Here is a 21,795-nt window from a genome sequence, read left to right on the forward strand (position 1 = left end):
CATCAGTAAACTATCAAGTCATTAAGTAATCTATATTTAAACAACTCGTTCTTTTTTTAAAAATTCCAGTAGGTTGACGAAATAGAATTTGTCATTCCAAAACCCGAAAGATATGCTCGCCCCCTGTGCTAACATCATTACCTTCCTATTAGAGGGTTGGTAGACCGAATGGTTTAACACGTTGAGCATCAAATCATAATGTATGTCATTGAGTCAATAGTGTCACCTAATCAACCTCGTGGGTTTTCTATGAGTCCTTCGATTTCATCTAACTACTAAAGACATCTACAGGCAAGCCAATTATTAAAATAAAATTGAACCTTATGTGAGTCCCGAAATGACCTAGTTTGTGTCCCTCTCTCTCCCTCTCTCTCTCCCTCTCTCCCTCTCCCTCTCTCTCCCTCTCTCTCTCTCCCTCTCTATCTCTCTCTCTCTCCCTCTCTCTCTCTCCCTCTCTCCCTTTCTCTCTCTCTCTCCCTCTCTCTCTCCCTCTCTCTCTCTCTCTCTCTCTCTCTCTCCCTCTCTCTCTATCTCCCTCACCTTACGAGGGGAATCTTTTTATGTTTCTTTCGTATAAATTAAAATCAGCCTGTTTATAATGTCATATATAAACTACTTGATGTTAAATCTGTAATAAATAAAAACTACAACAACATTGTCTCATACCTGAATGATACAGAAAGCTAAATATAATCTGAAACAAACGCAAAACCATCAATAAAATATAACGTCTTCAACAATAATGTGAATCAATAAATAAAATATAACGTCTTCGACAATAAAGTGAACCCATAAATAACAAATAACGTCTTCGACAATAAAGTGAACCCATAAATAACAAATAACGTCTTCGACAATAAAGTGAACCCATAAATAACATATAACGTCTTCGGCAATAAAGTGAACCGATACATAACTTATAAAGTCTTCGGCAATAAAGTGAAACCACAAATAACTTATAACGTCTTCGAAAATAAAGTGAACCCATAAATAACATATAACATTTTCGAAAATAAGGTGTGAATATGGGATGATATCGGCTATGCCTGTTCCCTGGTGCGTTTTCACCCAATTGAAATAAGATATTGTTTATACAAAAATAACAAGGATTGAACCCATACATAAAATATAATGTTCTCAATAATAAATCGAATTTCACTTATATCACACTGTATGGTGCACGTCCGTCTCCATTAGCCGAATCGGTGCAGAAAAGTAGGACGTCAAACCCTATTTCATTTCATTTCATTTCATAGCACACAGAATGGCGCATGCCCGTCTTTATTAACCCAGGGCAGAACAGTAGAACGTTATAACCCCATTTCATTATATTTCATTTTATTGTTTTCTTTAACGTCGTAAAATTAATACAGTATCAGATGTCATCTTTAAGGAACAAGTAGGGTGTTCAACCCCATATCATTTTCATATTCTATAGAGCAGGTGTCTGAATACTAAAATATACCTGAACATATTGCGTCAGAAGCTGACCCAATGACAGTTGGTGTCCCGAATTCCAGCTCAAAACTCAACTTAGAATCGGGAAAACATCCACCGCAGAAGCCTCCACACTTGGCAGTTATTACATGGTCGCTGGATCTGTTGAAGTACGTTTGCCCAGCTCTATTACCATGAAGAACCCAGGAAACCGTTCTGTTTATTACCAAACCCGTTCCTGTCGTGTCAATTTTAAATAAACCGAAATACTTATTACAACTAGCATATGACGCACAGTCGGCAGCGTGTCCATACTCTTGAAATTTACCCCACATGAGCTTAGCAAATTGGTAATCTTTTCCATCAATGGTCATGTTATCGGGATGTACCCTGACCTTCTCAAAACGCACGTGTCCGGCGTTAGCAACGATCGCCGAATGATCAGGAAAACAAAATGGCAAGTTTACTACCGCTCTTGGATACAGCACATAATTTTCGTTTGGTAAGGAAACATATTCCTTGGGATTTAACGTTGTCAGTCCATGACAATAGATTTTCACCTTGTTAGCATTGCCAAATGCTTCGGGATATAACCAATATTCACCATCAGTGGTAACATTGCATCTTTGGACATCTGCACACGACGAGATCTTCCTGCACGGCTGCCTGTCCCACGACCCATATGGTGTACAGGTCATCGACTTGTTCTGGGCTTTTATTCCGGGTCGCGAGCAGGTATAGCCAAGCTCAGTTCCTATTATTGTTTCTTTATAATCGACGTATGAAGCAAACTCAATGGCTGGCGGTATCCCACAATCATTTAGGACACAATGAGTTCCGTTGGATTCCGGAACACAACGATGATTGGGTGGACAGTTAATGTGCTGGCAATTCGCGGCTATAGCAGTCATCCAGTCTGACTTTGTAGCATATAGATACCCAGGCTTTGAATCTAGAGGTAGATTTGGTCCAGCTACGGCCCGTGTTAATTCACATTGTCCAGATTCAGTATGAAAATTAAAAGATAAACAGTTGGTCTGATAAACACATTCTCTAGCACAGATCATTAATCCTGGAGCTGTGAAACTTTGTATTTTATGATTGGGTAACATCTGTCCTATAGAAATACGTTGAAATAAATTTGGATCTGTACACATTCTACCCATATTCAAGGGTTCATGGACGGCGAGTGACAGAGAACTTAGGAATAAAAGAGATTCCATTGAAAGAAGGCTCTTAAACAAGATGTTCATGTCTGACACGATACTGTGGCTGTTGGTTACAAAGGATGTCTGTCACGGTGGTTCTATATTTATATTACATTAATAATTATAATATTATATAAATCTATAATCCACGTCACATAGATATATATTTGCTCTGGGTACCCAATTTTAAATAATTTAGTTGTTGTAAATCAATGATTAGTACTTGTAAACAAGGATATCTTTAAAAGATTATAATCAACACCAATAACTACTAATATTACAGATAATTGATTCACATCGTCGTGTTATTTATTGGACAAAACCCCAGGATTTAATGTGCTATAGATCATAATGTCTGGCATATAGTTAAGTGGCGTGGTGTAGATTCCACGCTTATATATGACTAGGAGTAGGGTCGCTTGCTTAACGAACTAAAACTGAACCATATGTTAGTCATTAAATGACTTAGTTTCTATTAAGTAGACGTTATACCCACCCACTGGCGTGGTTTAGATTTTCCTGGTTGTACGTGACAAGGAGTAGGGTCGCCTGTCCAACCTTGTGGGTTTTCGCCGGGTCCTCCGGTTTCCTCCCACTGCTAAAGACCCCTACGCGCAAGCGAATTCTGAAAATAAAACTTAACCATGTGTTATTCCCGAAATGACTCAGTTTGTGTGTGTGTCTCTCCACCTCCCCCACACATGTAGTAAAATCGTGGCTATCTTCGATTAGAGCTAACGTTACATTAAATGTATTCTACATTTCCAAATTAATTCGTGGTTCCCCCTTGTCAGTGATGCAGGACGGGGGGCCTGACAAGTTGTCTAGTCGTCCGTGTATACATTGGATAGCACGTAAAAGATCCCTTGACAGTTGTAATTCGATATAAGAGTATGCCCGTCTTCAATAGCCTAGTTCGGAGCAGAACAGTAGGGCGCTAAATACCATTTTATTTCATTTCCAAATTAATTCGTATATTTTGGACGAATAAGATCTTCATGTTGACTCACTATAATGTCATACAGAAAAATACCCTCACAATATTAGAAGATTATGGTAGAAGTTATTAAAGTGGTGTGTGCCCAGACAACCTAAAACATCACAATATTGAAAGATTATGATAAACGTTTTTCAAGTGGTGTGCGCCCAGACAAGCTAAACATCACAATATTATAAGAAGATTATGGTAGAAGTTATTAAAGTGGTGTGCACCCAGACAAGCTAAAACATCACAATATTAGAAGCCAGTATATCTTCAGCGGGTTCGTGCTGCGACAGTAAATGAAAGGTTAAAGCAGAACCTATTAAAGTGGCGTGCACAGAGACAACAATATAAGAAGATGATAGAAGCTATCTTAGCAAACTCCCTCAATGCCAACTCTCTCATTGCATACTCCGATATAGCCAACTCCCTCATAGCCAACTCCCTCATACCATACTCCCTCGTAGCATACTCCCTCATAGCCAACTCCCTCATAGCCAACTCCCTCGTAGCCAACTCCCTCATACCATACTTCCTCGTAGCATACTCCCTCGTAGCATACTCCCTCGTAGCATACTCCCTCGTAGCATACTCCCTCATAGCCAACTCCCTCATAGCATACTCCCTCATACCATACTCCCTCATACCATACTCCCTCATAGCCAACTCCCTCATAGCATACTCCCTCATAGCCAACTCCCTCATCGCATACTCCCTCATACCATACTCCCTCATACCATACTCCCTCATAGCCAACTCCCTCATAGCCAACTCCCTCATAGCATACTCCCTCATAGCCAACTCCCTTATAGCATACTCCCTCATAGCATACTCCCTCATAGCCAACTCCCTCATAGCATACTGCCTCATAGCCAACTCCCTCATAGCCAACTCCCTCATCGCATACTCCCTCATAGCCAACTCCCTCATAGCATACTCCCTCATAGCCAACTCCCTTATAGCATACTCCCTCATAGCATACTCCCTCATAGCCAACTCCCTCATAGCATACTCCCTCATAGCCAACTCCCTCATCGCATATGTCCGCATCGATTATTTTGATTGGTACAGAAAAGTCAAACATTAAATCTAATTTTATTTCAGTCACAAAAAGGCATTTTATACAGTATACCTTTTATACTCGATTTCATTTCAACTCATTTTCATTTTACAATTGGCAGTATAACTTTATCCTCGATTTCATTTCATTTCATTTCAACCCATTTTCATTTGACAATTGGATAATCACTAGTTACCAACAGTCCGCCATGTTGTCATCGTTTCGGTGGACGTGACGGAAAGAAATTAGTTAACAATCAATAGGACCGTGACCGATCGCATTTTTTTTGTTCATATTGTTTTAGAAATGAGTTGCTGTTCCCCACGGCAATAGACTGTCCTTTGAAATATGATATTCTTATATTTGCCCTAAGGCCACAGAGGTGATATCAGCGGAAATAATATATATATAGATTTATCTATATTTGTCTTGTATTTGTCGATTAAAATGAGATTTATTTTCAGTAGTCCACGACTATAACATGGATTCGTTTCCCGTTAGATCACGTATCTGGGATGTATGTGAAGAAGCGCGTTTCATATATACGACACGTGATCTCTGTTTCTCTATTGCGGGGGTGGGGGTGGATGGCCGAATGTTTTGAGCGTGCGCGTTGTATCATAAGGTCGGTCACTGAGTCAACTGCCGTGGTTTCGATTCCCCGGTTGTACGTGACAAGGAGTAGGGTCGCTTGTCCAACCTCGTGGGTTTTCTCCGGCTGCTCCGGTTTCCTCCCACTGCTAAAGACCCCTACGCGCAAACGAGTTATTGCGATAAAACTGAACCACATGTTAGTCCCAAAATGACCTATTTTGTGTCGAGTGAATGTTAAACCCAATTTCTATCTCTACTTAAGAAACAGGGTTTTAATTAGTTAATCGTAAACCAGCCATCATTTATAATGAACGTATAGGTGTTTTGGCTTTTTTTTTGTTTCTTAAGGAACTTGCATATTTAAGGCACGAGCGGTATATGTTTCCCACACGAAAAGGTCCATTTTGGATAAGAATTTTCTCTTTTGCTTTTTATTTTCTACTTTCTACTGCAGATCGCATTTTGAACCTGATGCCCCGCCATATAAAACGACCTCTAATGATAAGCAATTCTTTATTTAAAAAAAATATTATACAAAAATTGATAAATCGCCCCACTCATCAAACAGAAAACCCTAAAATTATATTTAATCAAAACCCCTATTTTACAAGGAACTTGTACATTTAGAGAACATTTCAATAAAATAAACCTCTAATGATAAAAGATGGAGGTTTGAGTTGAAATTCATAATTTAGGAAAGAATATATAAAATAAAATCTACAATAAAAAAAGATATAATAAACAACAAGATAAATATTAAATATTAAAATATACAGCATGGGTAATAAATAATCAGCCTGAAACATATTCTAAAAATAAGGTAAAACATTACACCCCACACCCCCAACTAGTACTCCCCTCAAATATGAAATAAACAAATAAATTTATCCACCCCTTCTCCAAATAACATAAACATAAATAATGAAAGTGCTGTTTTCTGGGGTTTGTAGCTTATTCCAACACTAACGACTTTTAATAAACGAGTGTCCATAACTGGTTAAAGATCACAATAACGCTAGGGCGAGCCGGTCACCAGACTAAAGTTACAGTAGAATATAGAACATATATACAAGCTTACGATTAAAATAATTATATAATAATATTTGATAAGATGTTAAATTGTACATAAGAACCAGGGTCCTGTTTCACGAAATTTTAACTAAGATAAAATCCAAATTTTAGTAATTTGATTGGATAACATTGGGTTGATTTTAGTGCTTAGCCAATCAAAATTGTAGTATCTACTAAAATTTGGATTTTATCTTTAGTTAAGATTTCGTGAAACAGGTCCCAGATGTTTAAATACAGAAGATGATATGGACAATAGCCAGAACCCGTGTTAACTATAATTAAGTAATATATATCGTTACATTAAGACATAAAAGATTAGCGAGATATCAATTCGGACATTGGTCGATTGCTACTTTTGACTAAAATTAAATAGTAATAAAATATATACAAAGATACACTGTAACAAAAGTATTTATTTAGATAAAAGTAGGTGTCCGTGTACCTTTAAAATCTTTAGATCGCCAGTTAAAAAACAATTTAAGATATACTTATATTGTATTCAACCGTTGACATTAAAAATAGTTCGTATAGAGAAATTAAAATTTTATCGTGCAATAACTATAGAGTTCAACGCCATTCAACAGTTTATTGTAACCTCAATCAAAGCCGTTCTTTTAATAAATAGCCAGCCTCTGTTTTCTAACCTCAATCAAAGCAATTACTTCAGAAAATCTTGATAGTCAGTCTCTGTTTGGTAATTCATCCGGACTAATATTATTTCACTTGGTCAGTTTGGTACAAGCTTAAATATAAATACAATGAATTAAATAGCGAAGTAAAAGATGTTTTCTTTTTGTATGTTCAGTGTAACCCCTAGAAACTACCAATCGGGTATGTGTCCACTTTAAAGGTAGAGTCAATTCTTTACTACAGCAGTCACCCAAGGGAATTATCGTGACTGACCGCTTAACAGTTACTGACCTCTTGATTAAAATCTCAGTGCTGATATCAAGTGAAACTTTAAGCATTGGATGCATCAGGAGCAAACATTGATGCAGTGGTAAATTTGGCTGTTGTTGGAACTCAATGTATAAGGTGATGATGCCCAGGGGATCTAAAATTTATCGTCTTGCCATGCTTCCCTAAATGCTAGAGGGAATGGGTAAATGTTTAAAAAACAAAGTAAAAGATTCATTTTTATGTTCAATTCAAAATGGTTCCTGAAATATGCATTGCAGTGATAATAAGAAACAACACGCCATGTATTCATATTAATATGTCCAAAAAGGTGAAGGTATTGACCTGACAAAAAAAAACTACCCTTGATAATAGAAACTATAAAGAGTAGACGGGGACGGTGCTGCCCAGGCTAAAATCTTCTCTCCAGCGAATAACAGGTTACTGACTCGGTTAGTTTTACAATAACCAGCGAATTGTTAACACCTTCCACTTCTTTGGGCTGGTGTACAGAGTTGTCTCCCCTGTATTCAAATGAACGCAATGAAATGAATGAAATGGCATTTAACGTCCTACTGTTCTGCTCCTAAACTGAGCTAATGAAGACGGCATACGCCATACAGTGTACTATGAGGGAAATTTTGCCCGGGTAGCGGCACTACGGCCTACTCTTATATCGAAATCCAACTGCCAAGGGATCTTTTACGTGCACGCCAAAGTGTACACGGGACCTCGATCTTTCGTCACATCCGAACGACTAGTCAGCTGTCCTTGTCAGGCCCTCCGTCCTGTATCACTGAAAAGGGGAAACCACGCTGGAAAATCTGGATGAACTTTCTCGGCCAATGCAGGGATCGAACACCCGACCTCCAGGCTAGTGCGCCAGCGTCTTACCCACTTAGCCACGTGATCCCCCTATTCAAATGTGAAGCGAGCGTGTGACACGTTCAAGTGAATTGAATTGGAGTTTAACGTCCTCCTGTTGTGTTCTATACAGACTGGGCATACACCAGACAGTGTGTGGTTGTGGAAATTTTGCCCGGACAGCAGTACGAATACGTCGGCCTACCCTTCATTCCAAATGTCAAGGGTTCTTTTACGTGCACACCAATGTCTACACAGGGCCCCGGTTTTTCGTTCCATCCGAACGATTAGACACTGTTCTTTTTCAGGCCTTCCATCCTGCACCACTGACAAGGGAAAACAACGCCGGAAAACCCCGTGGAAATTTTTAGGACCAAGACCGGGAACAATCCCGAGACCTCCTGGTCACATTTATATGACAGAAAAACTCTTTCGAAAATAAAAAAAATATCCCCGTTTTATTAGCCCTACAGGAGCAAAACAGTGGGACGTTAACCCTCATTTTATTTCTTTCGAAAATATATGATTTTAATTTTTGAAGAGCCAATACCTTTCTTTATTGGTTTCTTCATGCCTTGGTTTCCACCATTTTGATTCTTTGATGTATCATAATCAGCGCTTATATACAAATCATTCTCCATTATTTCCATTTCTGGTTTCGTCTTCACTCCGTTTCCATCAGTCTGATTCTGTGACGTATCATAATCCGCGCTTATATATAAATCATTCTCCATTATTTCCATTTCTGGTTTCGCCTCCACTCCATTTCCACCATTTTGATTCTGTGACGTATCATAATCAGCGCTTATATATAAATCATTCTCCATTATTTCCATTTCTGGTTTCGAGGAAGCATCTTAAATAAATCAAACAAAACAATCTTGATTAAAAGAAAATGAAATAAACTCTCCAGGGGACAACAAAATACAACTAAAAAATAATAATATAGTTCGAACTACATGATGTCGGACAATCGTACCAAGGCAGCGACAGAATCGAGCTGTCCAATATATCTTGACACCATGTTTTGTGTGTCGATGTTTAATTTTCATGTAATTGACATTTCAAATAATAATTATTTGGGGAGTAATTTCTTTAAAGTAAGTACGGTGGAACATTTTAAATATTGAACCTTAGTATCAAGTATGTTATAACGAAACGTTGAACCTGAGTATCAAGTATGTTATAACGGGGACTAAAATATCAATGACTGCAGCCTCGACTCAATTTTGGAAAGGTAAATATCTGGATTTCTGTAATGCTAATAATAGTGTGGCATTCTGATTATAATTCGGTGTGTGTGCTTGAGAGGGGTGGTAGGATGTTCGACATTTACCTCTTCGTTGAGTGATCTTGTTTATCGGACTGTAAAGGACCTGTACAGTGGTGGAGGATGGTGATTAATAATAAAACTTAATTTACCTCTTCGTTGAGTAATCTTGTTTACGGGAGTGTAAACCACCTCCACGTTGTTCTGTTGGGGTGTCGGTGTATCACCACTAATATATAAATCATTCTCCATAATCTCCATTTCACGTTGGGGCGGGTCGCCCTGAACCGTTTCTACAAGAACAAGATCGTCCCCATTAAATACATTCACAATACTGTACTCGTAGGTCAATCATATTCTTCATTTCATGATGGGACTATCACGAAGCGTACAAGAACACGAGCCTCGTCAATACATATATTCACATTAATACATGATTGTACCAAACTGTCAATCACATTCTATGTCGATACATACCAGTGAAAGTAGTATCAGGTATTTAAAAAGAGGCATACCCTGCATCGCGCACGACATATGCATCATACTCTACGATTATCATGTTAGGATATAAACAAGTCTGAAATCAATAGTTGCCTGTCGGAGTTAATTTGACACATTGTTTACTTTCAATCACTGTTCCTGGGTACATGTTGCCCGTCGGAGTTAATTTGACACATTGTTTACTTTCAATCTCTGTTCCCGAGTACATTATGAAACTGTTTACTTTAATATAGTTGAACCAATTTCTTTTTATTACAAAAACTAGCAAAAATCTGACCTTTTTGATTACGGCGATGCCTTTTGACAAACACAACAATAATAATCACCACAATAATGAAAAACAAACCAGCGCCACCACCAGCTCCAAAAAACACAAACATATCTTGTCTCTTGTTGTCAGGGGAACCTGAAAATTAGAATAGGTGTTTAAAACAGGGGTCCGTTCAAACCCGAGCTCTCGTCTACAAATTGGTAGGTCACAGTAAATATCATTTGGCATTTAGAGAGAGAGCGCCAGTGTCCGGCCCATATTACCAACTCCATGACATTGCACAGATATTCATACAAATAATACTTATAAATCTATAAATAATAATCCATTAAAGTCTAAGTTTTAATGGAGCCAACATGGCTAAGTGCGTTATAAGGCGCTGGCTCGTTAGCCTGGAGGTCACGTGTTCGATCCCTGCATTGACCGAGAAAGTACATCGGGATTTTCCGACGTGGTGTCCTTCAGTGGTGCAGGACGGAAGACCTAACAAGCTGTCTAATCGTTCGGATGGAACTAGAAACCGAGGTCCCGTGTATACATTGACGTCCACGTAAAAGATCCCCTGGCAGTTGGAATTCGATATAAGAGTAAGCCATAGCGCGGGTGCCCCGGCAAAATGTCCTTCGTAGCACACTGTATGGCGTCTGCCCGTCTTCATTAGCCCAGTTGGAGCAGAACAGTAGGACATTAAACCCCATTTCATTTCTAAGTTTTAAAATGTTTACCATTATCAGCATCTTTAACCGAGTCTTCAGCTTCAACTAAAAGATGAAAGGGTGAATTACTAATTCACAGGAACCACGGTAGGGTAAGGACTAGTTAGAGCGCACCAGTGTCCAGACAATAATACCACTCTATACGATTGCGAGAGAAAGAGAGAGAGAGAGAGAGAGAGAGAGAGAGAGAGAGGAGGGGCAAACGTCCACTCGACACAAACTAGGTCATTTCGGGACTAACATATTGATAAATTTTATTTCAATAATATGCATGCGCGTAGGGATCTTCAGCAGTGGGTGGAAACCGGATGACCCAGAGAAAACCCACGAGGTTGGACAGACAGCCTTGTCACTTACGACCGGTGGATCGAAACCACGCCAGATGACTCAATGACAAACCTTATGATACAGCGCGCACGCACTATCCATTCGCCTCCCACCCTCTCCATGAGATTTATTTAAATAAAACTTATAATAAGTAAATTATATTATACTCCATGAATGTCCAAGTTTTAAAATGTTTAAAACGTTTACCTTTATCAGTATCCTTAACCGGGTCTTCGTCTTCAACTAAAAGATGAAAGGATGAATTACTACAGTCGTCATGGTTACATATAAAACATTGATACCATCCTTCATCAGATACCTGTACATGTGTAATTGTTATCAATGTTCGACTGTATGGTATTAACACAGATTGGTTGTAGTCGTGAGGAATATTAACTTCTAATCTTCTAATACCAATACGACTGGATCGTTCTAGACCATTGTTGCCTTTAAACCACGTGATGTTACTGTTCCTTCCGGTGATAAAAATTTTACTTATATTATAATCAGATCCCACTCTGACAGTCTCGTTCATTGTTTCAGTATCAGTTACATAGAACTCGATTGAAGCTGAAAATACAAATTATTACCAACAATGCCAATATAATTGTGAGCTGCGCCGTCTTCGTAACGTCCTGTATAGAGTGGAGCAAGAAGCAGCCTTTGAGTATGGTAAACTCCGGGGACCCTAAAGAGTTAATGTTCTCATATATTATGATGGTCCTATTTTAGTATGGGGAGCATTTTCTTAGTTTTCGGGCCCTGTTTTAGTATGGGGGCTCTGTGTTTAGTTTGTGGGCCCTGTATTTGTATGGGAGCCTTAATTGTTCTAGTATGGGAACCCAGTGTTAGAATGGTGGTGGCTTTTTTAGCCTTTAGAAACTACGTTTTTTGGTGAATTGGTAAGATTGCCATACGGTGAATTTGTGCATGAGCTAGCAACATAAGGATATACCCTAGAAAGCACCATTTACACCCCAACCCCTCAGACTGGAACCTCCCCCAGTCCGCCCCTGATCCCTGATTATATTCGTATACATTGCAAACAAACAAATTAACTAAGAAATATGTACATCCACTTCCACTTAGACAGGACAAGATTGTCGGAATAATTCTAGACCCTCAATATTAATTTACGGCTCGTAGTAAGCGCATGCGCTATCCACGTTTAGATATCAATGACTGGCTACATAAACTATGAGCGATCGCTTCCACCTAGCGAGGAAACAAGATTTTCGAAAAAATTACCAGTTGAACAAATCGTCATATTTGTGGTATGATTATACATCTGTCCATTTCTACTGTAATTTCCAGAACAAACATAAACTCCTCTGTTTTTATATAACTGAGTTGAGATGTTGAGGTAGTAGATAGAAGTATCCCCATTCTCCAGATAACCGTTGACCTCTCGTATCAATACGCCATCCAAGAAATGCTTCCATGGTGAAAATGTGTAGTTATTCGGTTGACCATCTACTTCACATTGTAGAATTATTTCATTGTCAGTGACGTTATTCACGTGTAGTGACATTGTTGTCGAATCTTAAATAAAATGAAAATGGGGTTTAAAGTCCAATTTTCTGTACCGTAGCGACAGAGCTAATGAAGACGGGAATACACTATACAGTTTTCTACGAGGGACAATTTGCCCTGGCCACGGCGCTACGGACTATTATCATATCGAATTCCAACTGCCAAGGGTTATTTTACGTGCACGCCAATATATAGACGGGACCTCGGTTTTTCGTCTCGTAGCATCCGAAAGATTAAGCGCTATGTCTTGCCAAGCCCTTTGAACTTTCTCGGCCAGCATACCGGGAGCGATCCGGTCATTTTACGATAAACATACGACAAAAGGAGGATCGTGATACCATACACATAAATTAAAGAAAACTAATACCGGATAAGACCGGGCATTTATTTCCTCGTCACAATAAATCAGTTTTCTCTTAGTTTTTCGTCTAATTTAACTAGGATCACGAAATATTACACAATATTGCATGTTATAACTACAGTTAAATGTAAGCATAATTATTACGCGTATAGGGTATAACCACAGTTAAATGTAATCATAATTATGACGTGCATGCTATAACGACGGTTAAATGTAAACATAAGTGTTACGTGTATTTTATGACCACAATTAAATGTAAACATAATTATCATGTGTATGCCATAACCACAGTTAAATGTAAACATAAGTATTATAATTATTACGTGTATGCTATAACCAATGTTAAATGTAAACATAAGTATTACAATTATTACGTGTATGCTATAACCACTGTTAAATGTAAACATAAGTATCATAATTATTACGTGTATGCTATAACCACTGTTAAATGTAAACATAATTATTATGTTTATGCTATAACCACAGGAAAATTTAAATATATACTATTCAAAAAAAGTAGGGGATATTTGATTTTGGGGGCATAATACTAAAATATGCAAATGAATACGAAAAAAGTCACTATAGAACCTAACAGAAGAAACATTTCCAGTTACATGTGACGCCCAAACGCACCAATAGCTACCGCATGGAATGCAGGTTATGCTTGGGATCATCATGGGGGTCCAACCCAAGATTTGCACGACTCTGACTTTGAATGTTACAGTCATTGTGGCATTGAATTCCAGGGTGGAAACATCAGTTTAATTGTTTTAGTGACCAGAAAACAAATTTTGATATGCGTCGGCTTACCCAAAATGAAAGGTTACGTGCCCTTGGCATGCTACAGATCGGCACAACACAGGCGGTTGTGGCGCGGACGATGAATGTTTCTCAGTCTGTCATAAGCAGGCTATGGTCCAGATACCGTGATACACAATCTGTACAGGACAGACCACGCTCAGGTCGACCAAGGGCGACAACTCAAGCCCAGGATCGATTTATCCGTACCTTGGCCTTGAGAAATCGTGTCATCACAGCAAATCAGATCAGCGCTCGACTTCAAACAGACACTGGTGTGAGAGTGAGTGGCCAGACGATTCGGAATCGACTGCATAGGGGTCACCTTCGCGCCCGACGTCCTCGCGTGATCCCTTGTTTGAGAGATCATCACATTCAGGCAAGACGTCGTTGGTGTAGGGATCGTCAACACTGGGATAATCGACGCTGGAGCAATGTGATGTTTTCAGATGAGTCAAGGTTCACTGTTGATTTTTTGGACAGACGTAGGAGGGTGTGGCGTCGTCGAAACGAGCGCTTCCAAGACGTTAACGTCATCAGACATGATCGATTTGGGGGTGGTTCTGTTATGGTGTGGTTAGGCATCACTGTTGCTGGAAGAACGGCTTTACATGTTGTTGCAGGGCGTGTTACAGGCCAGTACTACCGGGACAACATCTTGGCAGTCCATGTTGTGCCGTTCGCACGACGTCATGACCGCCGTTTCATCTTCCAGGATGACAACGCAAGATGTCACAGGGCCAGGATCGTTACAGGTTACCTCCAACAACAGAACATCACCACATTACCTTGGCCAGCACTGAGTCCCGACCTCTCCCCCATCGAGCATGTCTGGGACATGCTTGGACAGAGGTTACGTCAACGTCAACAACGTCCTGCCAATGTCCAAGAACTTGCTGCTGCGTTGCAACAGGAATGGGACAATCTGGACCAAAATGACCTTAGACGTCTCATTAGGAGTATGCCACGTCGGATCAATGCTTGTTTGGCAAACAGAGGAGGATTTACCCGTTACTGACTTGGTTGTGATGCTGTGGTAACTTTGCTGTTTGACCCCGGGTATCATTTTACCCTTATAATGGTCAGTCTGTGCCTTACTTAGTCTAAGGATCATTTGGAATAAATCGATGAATGTGAACTTCATTTCATTTTGTCATTTGTTTCTTCGTCAGTTTCATTAGGTGACTTTAATAACACTTAAAAATCAAATATCCCCTACTTTTTTTGAATAGTATATAGTATTTACCCTTATAATGGTCAGTCTGTGCCTTACTTAGTCTAACGATCATTTGGAATACATCGATGAATGTGAACTTCATTTCATTTTGTCATTTGTTTCTTCGTCAGTTTCATTAGGTGACTTTAATAACACTTAAAAATCAAATATCCCCTACTTTTTTTGAATAGTATAATTATTACGTGTATGCTATAACCACTGTTAAATGTAAACATAAATATTACGTATATGCTATGGCAACCGTTAAATGTAAACAAAATTATTGCGTGTATGTTATAATTACAGATCAATTACATTAAAGGCTCGATGCGGCAATTAGCGCTATATGAATCATTTGTAAACTACAATATTGTGAAACGTTGATCTCTAATAAGAATATCAGCCATTCCATTCAGTATCTACAAAGTTATGATATGCTGTTTGAGTGGCACAAGACGCCGCCATCTTATATTGGTAGCGGAGAAACATGATGGGTCTATATCTAGCGTTGGTAGTTTGATTTTGTTTTCTTAACTAATGTTGAATAATCAATCCGAATTCATATTTAGCGTGGTGTAAACCGTGAGAAATTTCATATTCCAGCAAAAAGGCAAATGACGCTTCGAATCTTTAAACATACATTATGCAAGAGCTAAATCTGTCTATTGCAAGTCTTTCTTTAGGCCTGAAATGTTATCTAAATTATTAATTAGACATTTATTAACAAAACAAGACCATAATCAAGTCTCGGTGGCATCGGATACTCGAGATTTTAACTAGATTAGAACGATTACAACAATGCACACATCTTGTCAGAACTTCAAACAGTGTTAACTTGACTCACAATGAAGTAATTACATTATATATTTTTGAGCTATAAAAAAACATTAATGGTCAGCTCTTTATCTAAATCTTACATAATATACCTTTAAGGTTGTAAATGCTATTCAACTGTATGAGCAATCTTTATCATATTTTAGTAACAATAGATTTTCAAAATTTGTTTATTAACAAGAGTTACATACGACAGATATAATAGGGGTAAACGTGGGATTTTAAACTTAAAGGAGCTACATCGCTAATATTTGGGACCTAGAAATTTACACAAAAGAGTCAGTCGCAACGCATTTAATAATGTAATATGAATGTATATAAACTGATTTACATTCGATCGTTTCTGTTTTTATTGTAATTTCTAATCAGCTATGTTCGGCAGAATACGCCAGAATTCTCAATCGAATGGCAATCTCTAGCGTCTGATTATTCCAATCTACACCGATATTATTTATTGTACATGCTCTCCAGATAAGAATGACTTGTGGAATATGTCTAGCCTCGTTCTTCGAGTCCCTTGTTACAAGTAGCGCTGAAAAGCATTATTGTACCAATCGTTATATGATTATTTTGTCTTAAATATTGGATATCAGAAGCCCATATTTTCCCGCTAAGATCACAATATCAATGTTGATTTAAATTGACAAATAATTCGTGTTTTCAATGTCAAAGACTTTGAGTTAGAGACTTAGCTACATTAAAACTTGTACATTTCCTGGCATGTATTTCCTGTACTTGACTTACTGGGTTTTAAGATCCGTGTTTACTCATGTTGTCAATTTTAATGGCCTACGACCACCACATATTACATGTCATGTAAGATTTAGAGTCAGTCAGTCAGTCAATCAGTCAGTGAGGTTTAACGCCTGCTTCTACCTAGGGTGGGGGGTCACGGTGGCTAAGTGGGTAAGACGCTGGCTCGCTAGCCTGGATGTCGGGTGTTCGATCCATGCATTGGCCGAGAAAGTTCATCCAGATTTTCCAGCGTGGATCACCCTTGTCAGTGATGCAGGATGGAGGGTCTTACAAGGACAGCTGTCTAGTCGTTCGGATGGGGCGAAAAAACGAGGTCCCGTGTACACATTGGTGTGCACGTAAAAGATCCCTTGACAGTTGGATTTCGATTTAAGAGTAGGCCGTAGTGCCGCTGTCCGGGCAAAATTTCCCCCATAGCTCACTGTATGACGTATGCCCGTCTTCATCAGCCCAGTTCGGAGCAGAACTGTAGGCGGTTAAACCCTATTTCATTTCATTTCATTTCTACCTAGGGTGATATCGCGGAGCCAAACAATAAGTTCATAGTTTGGACATGGGTAAGCGATGATCAACAACTGACTGTTATTACTGTAATATATTGAACATTTCTGTCAAATGACTTTAATCTAGGCGAAAGTAGAGGCGTAAAAAGTTTTGTCGAGATAGTCGAGATAAGTGGGGGAGGGGGACAATGGTTAACCCGTGCGCATTGTATCATAAGGTCTGTCATTGGCGTGGTTTCGTGACAAGGAGTAGGGTCGTCTGTTCAACCTCGTGGGTTCTCCGGTTTCCTCCCGTTGTTAAAGACCCCTACACACAAACCAATTATTGAAATAAAATTGAACCATATGTTAGTCCCGAAATGACCTAGTTTGTCGAAATATTAATACCTGTCACAGACGGATTCAGCTCTTACTTAAAGTAGCTCAGTCTCTAACTCAATATCGTCCAAAATCTTTGACATTGAAACCACGAATTATTTGTCAATTTAAATCAAAATTGATGTTGTGATCTTACAGGGAAAAGATGGACTTCTGATATCCAATACTTAAGACAAAATAAACACTTTACGATTGGTACACGATTCGTGTACCATGGTGCGTTTAAGCGCTATTTGTAATAAGGGACTCCAAAAACTAGGCAAGGCAAATTCCACAAGTCATGTCAAGCGTTGATGTCATATTCTTATCCGGAGAGCATGAGCAATAAATATTATCGGTGTAGACTGGAATAACCAGACGCCAGAGATTGCCATTCGATTGAGACTTCTGGCGTATTTCGCCGAACATAACTGATTAGAAATTACAGTAAAACAGAAACGATTGAATGTAAATCAGTTTAAATAAATAAATATTACATTATTATATGCGTTGCGACCCATTTGTGTCAATTTCTAGATCTTAAATATTAGCGATTTAGCCCCTTTAATGCAGCTTTAAATCTTGTCACATTATGGGAGTCGACTCACTAATTAAATGGAATGAAATGGGATTTAACGTCCTACTGTTGTTTTCCGTCCCTTTTCGCCATTTTGAATGTCCACTTTTTTGTATGTTGTTGAAAAAAACCAAAATACTGATTGGATTTCGTTACGAGTTGTGTTTTCTACTTGCGAACTAGAAGACATTATGCATGTCTCGTATATTCCAAAAACACGACATCAATCAATCATATTTCAAAATGGAGTCCTCAAAGCATCATATTACTACAGTTACATCTACGTCGTTCTGCACACAGATAACTATCTACTTTGGAAATAGATGTCTGCTTTAATTAATGGCCGCCTTGTTGAACAACGTGTGTACTATATATTATGTGGTTCACATTTTCATATAATTCGGATACTAACCACCCAATAAATGTGGTCTGCAAGACATTTACAAACAAATCTTATCTACAAGAAACTTACCTAATACTTGTAACTTTATAATTGTTGAACTTTCATTTTGTTTACTGTTATTAGCTTTACAGTATAATTGTGACTCATCCATCTCCATGGTAACGGTTAAATTTGTCTCCAGGTAATAACCTGTTGTACGTTGTATATCAACATCATTTTTATACAAACGAATGTTTGGTGCTGGCGAGGCGCCCTTACTAGGTTCACACCTTATTCGTAAAACTTCACCATTTTTGATTTGAATTGTGTCGTTGGTAAGTCGATAGATTGTTGATTTAAAGCTGATAGATACATTTTTAACAGGTACTGATACTGAAAATTAAAGCAATTTCAAACCAAACATATCTGACCGTTTACCTTCTGGAATAAATAAGTTAATAGTGTCAGAAGACCAATCGCCGACGAGAGAGAGAGAGAGAGAGAGAGAGAGAGAGAGAGAGAGAAAGGTTTAATGTCCAATCGACACAAACCATGTCATTTAGGGACTAACATATGGTTTAATTTTATTTTAATAATTCGCTTGCGCCTAGCGGTCTTTAGCAGTGGGAGGAAACCGGAGGACCCGGAGAAAACCCACGAGGTTGGACAGGCGACCCTTCTCCTTGTCACGTACAACCCGGGATTCGGAATCACCGACGAAGACGTGGTCATGAATAACATCAGTTCATTAATCATTGTGAAGGTAATTAGTTCATTAAAATTGCGGACAGACATATACTTCACATAATAACCACCAGACAAGTGATCATTATTCTAAACAAATGTTAAGTATGTATAGAGAGAGAGAGAAAGAGAGAGACAGAGATGGAGAGAGAGGGAGGGAGACAGAGAGAGAGAGAGAGAGATGGGTTTAACGTCCACTCGACACAAACTAGGTCATCCTGGGACTAATATATGGTTCAATTTTATTTCAATAATCCCTTTGCACGTAAGGGTCTTTAGCAGTGGGAGGAAACCGGAGGACCCCGAGAAAACCCACGAGGTTGGAAGGTCATTTTGGAACAAACATGTGGTTTGACAGGTGATCCTACAAGTGTCGGTTCGAAAGCGCACGCGTTAGGCCATTCGCCCCCCCCCCCCACACACACACACACACAAACATAGGTGACACCTGATTCCATTTCGCACGTTTTACACGATCAATGTAATTAATAACAAATGTTTAAGTCATAATTGCATTTATAATGAATAATTACGTACTGCCTGTTTTTACCACAAACGTACTGGTATAATCTGGAAACCGGTCTGTATCATATCCAAGGTGTTTACAACTCCACTGAACGCCACTATCTTTAGTCTGGTCAACAGATTTAATGATCAGCTGATGTTGTTTACAATTTAATTCATATCTTGAACGTTGACTAATATTAAATATTTTACAGTTTAATTCTTCCGGGGAAGAATCGGTTCGGGCGACCAGTTCATTATTTCTATACCAGTTATATTTTGTTTCATAATTACGCTCAGTAGTGTCGATATGACATGTTAAAACATATTTCTCGCCTTCATATGCAAAATCAAATCCAGTTAGTTCTGAAATTAGAAAAAAAGGAAAACATTCACAGTTTATGGAAAGAGAATATGAGGAATCATTGTTTCTGAAAACGAGAAAACATATTAACTAAGTGCTTGGTTTTGAATAAACTTGATAACGAGCAGGCATGAATCTAAAGCATGAATTACTGTACTGGCATATGTCTTCCGTTGGTAAACAAATAACGTTTTTCTATTTCACTTCACGGGGGTAGGGGTGATGGTTTAATACTCAGAGACATGTGATCAAGCGGGTTGGGCTTCTCTTCGTGCTCCCGTTTCCTCCTATACTTAAACGCATCTACGTGTAAACGAATTATTGAAATAAAATTGCACTGTATTTACCGTTCCAAATTGACCTTGAGTGGACTTTATCCCCCGCAAGGCCGTGCTCAATCTCTGTCTGCATGCCTGCCTGCCCCCCCCCCCCTTCTCTCTCTCTCTGATTGATTGAAATAGTCAGTGCTTTGGATTCGTTTTCGTATAACAAAAATAAACAAATATGGATTAAATCAAATGCAGCAAAGAATAGTTTTTGACGTTTCGCTGGCTTTGGTGATGCTGGGTTTTTTTAAATAGACCAGATGCCATGCTGCACTTCTCTTGATGTTATAGACCAGTTGCTATGCTGCACTGCTCTTCTTGTTGTTATTAAAGAATTGATAATTGTTCGTAGATTCTGATACTCAATTCTAATTTTGAATATCTCAGGAAATACTTAAGATATCTTTACTTCACGTTTTACATCCTACCAGGGAAATCACGCCTTTTACTAAATGGATAAATCTCGGGGAATATTTCAAAAATTGATTTTTATTTACGAAGGTTTGTAAATAAGACATATCGGTTGCCATGGAAACACATCCGTTTAATAGCCCGATACAAATTGCGATACAATAATTATGTGAAAAATGAGTGTCGGATGACTGAGTGCTTAAACATATAATATGCTTATTGCAGAGATGTGATTGCAGAGAGAGAGAGAGAAAGAGAGAGAGAGAGAGAGAGAGAGAGAGACGATCTCGTTTCGGGACTAACACATAGTTCAGTTTTATTTCAATAATTCGGTTGCGCGTAGGGGTCTTTAGCAGTGAAAGGAAACCAGAGTACCCGGAGAAAACCGACGAGGTTGGATAGGCGACCCTACTCCTTGTCACGTACAACCGGGAGTCGAAACCACGCAAGTTGACTCGGTGACAGACCTTATGATACACCGCGCATGTGCTAGCCATTCGGTCATCCAATCCACCTCCCCCCCCCCTTCAACCCTTCAATTTATTTCTAATTTCATTGAGCACAAAGATAGAACTAATATTACTTACCTACTTTACATTGAGTGAACTTACAAATTATCACAAATATTAGAACATATACAAGACTGGCCATGATGTATGAACTACTAAACTAATTTATAACATCCGTATAAACAATACACATCCTTGTTCAAGTTAAATCTAGGGTTAAATTTCACATGAAATAATAGTCATGATGGCGTTGGATCATAAGATCTGCCATTGAGTCAAGTGACTTGGTTTTGAATTCCTGCTTGTAGGTGACAATGAATAGGGTAGTGTAACCTACTTCCATAAAATCAGGAACAACTGTGTAATCTGGATATGAATTTATTTTACCAGCAACAACATTTAAAATCAATATAAATTAAAAA

At 38.6% G+C, this 21,795-nt stretch overlaps 1 protein-coding gene across 2 annotated transcripts; it reads right to left on the reverse strand.

Annotated features, from left to right (window-relative positions):
* Window positions 1-5,783: 5,783 nt before the first annotated feature.
* LOC126829409 (uncharacterized) lies at window positions 5,784-21,581 on the reverse strand. Of its 2 annotated transcripts, XM_050559283.1 has the most exons (9): window positions 21,452-21,581; window positions 19,797-20,129; window positions 18,606-18,908; window positions 12,447-12,740; window positions 11,406-11,768; window positions 10,162-10,290; window positions 9,536-9,676; window positions 8,664-8,969; window positions 5,784-7,094 (listed from the first exon to the last, which is right to left on the reverse strand). In XM_050559283.1, exons 1-9 carry the CDS (start codon window positions 21,513-21,515, stop codon window positions 7,072-7,074), a joined length of 1,956 nt encoding a protein of 651 aa, XP_050415240.1. In that variant the 5' UTR covers window positions 21,516-21,581; the 3' UTR covers window positions 5,784-7,071. The 2 variants fall into 2 exon arrangements, with proteins under 2 accessions (XP_050415240.1, XP_050415242.1); XM_050559285.1 differs by lacking the exon at window positions 10,162-10,290.
* Window positions 21,582-21,795: the final 214 nt, after the last annotated feature.

Source organism: Patella vulgata, chromosome 8, assembly GCF_932274485.2.
Source record: "Patella vulgata chromosome 8, xgPatVulg1.2, whole genome shotgun sequence".
Lineage (NCBI taxonomy): Eukaryota > Metazoa > Mollusca > Gastropoda > Patellidae > Patella > Patella vulgata.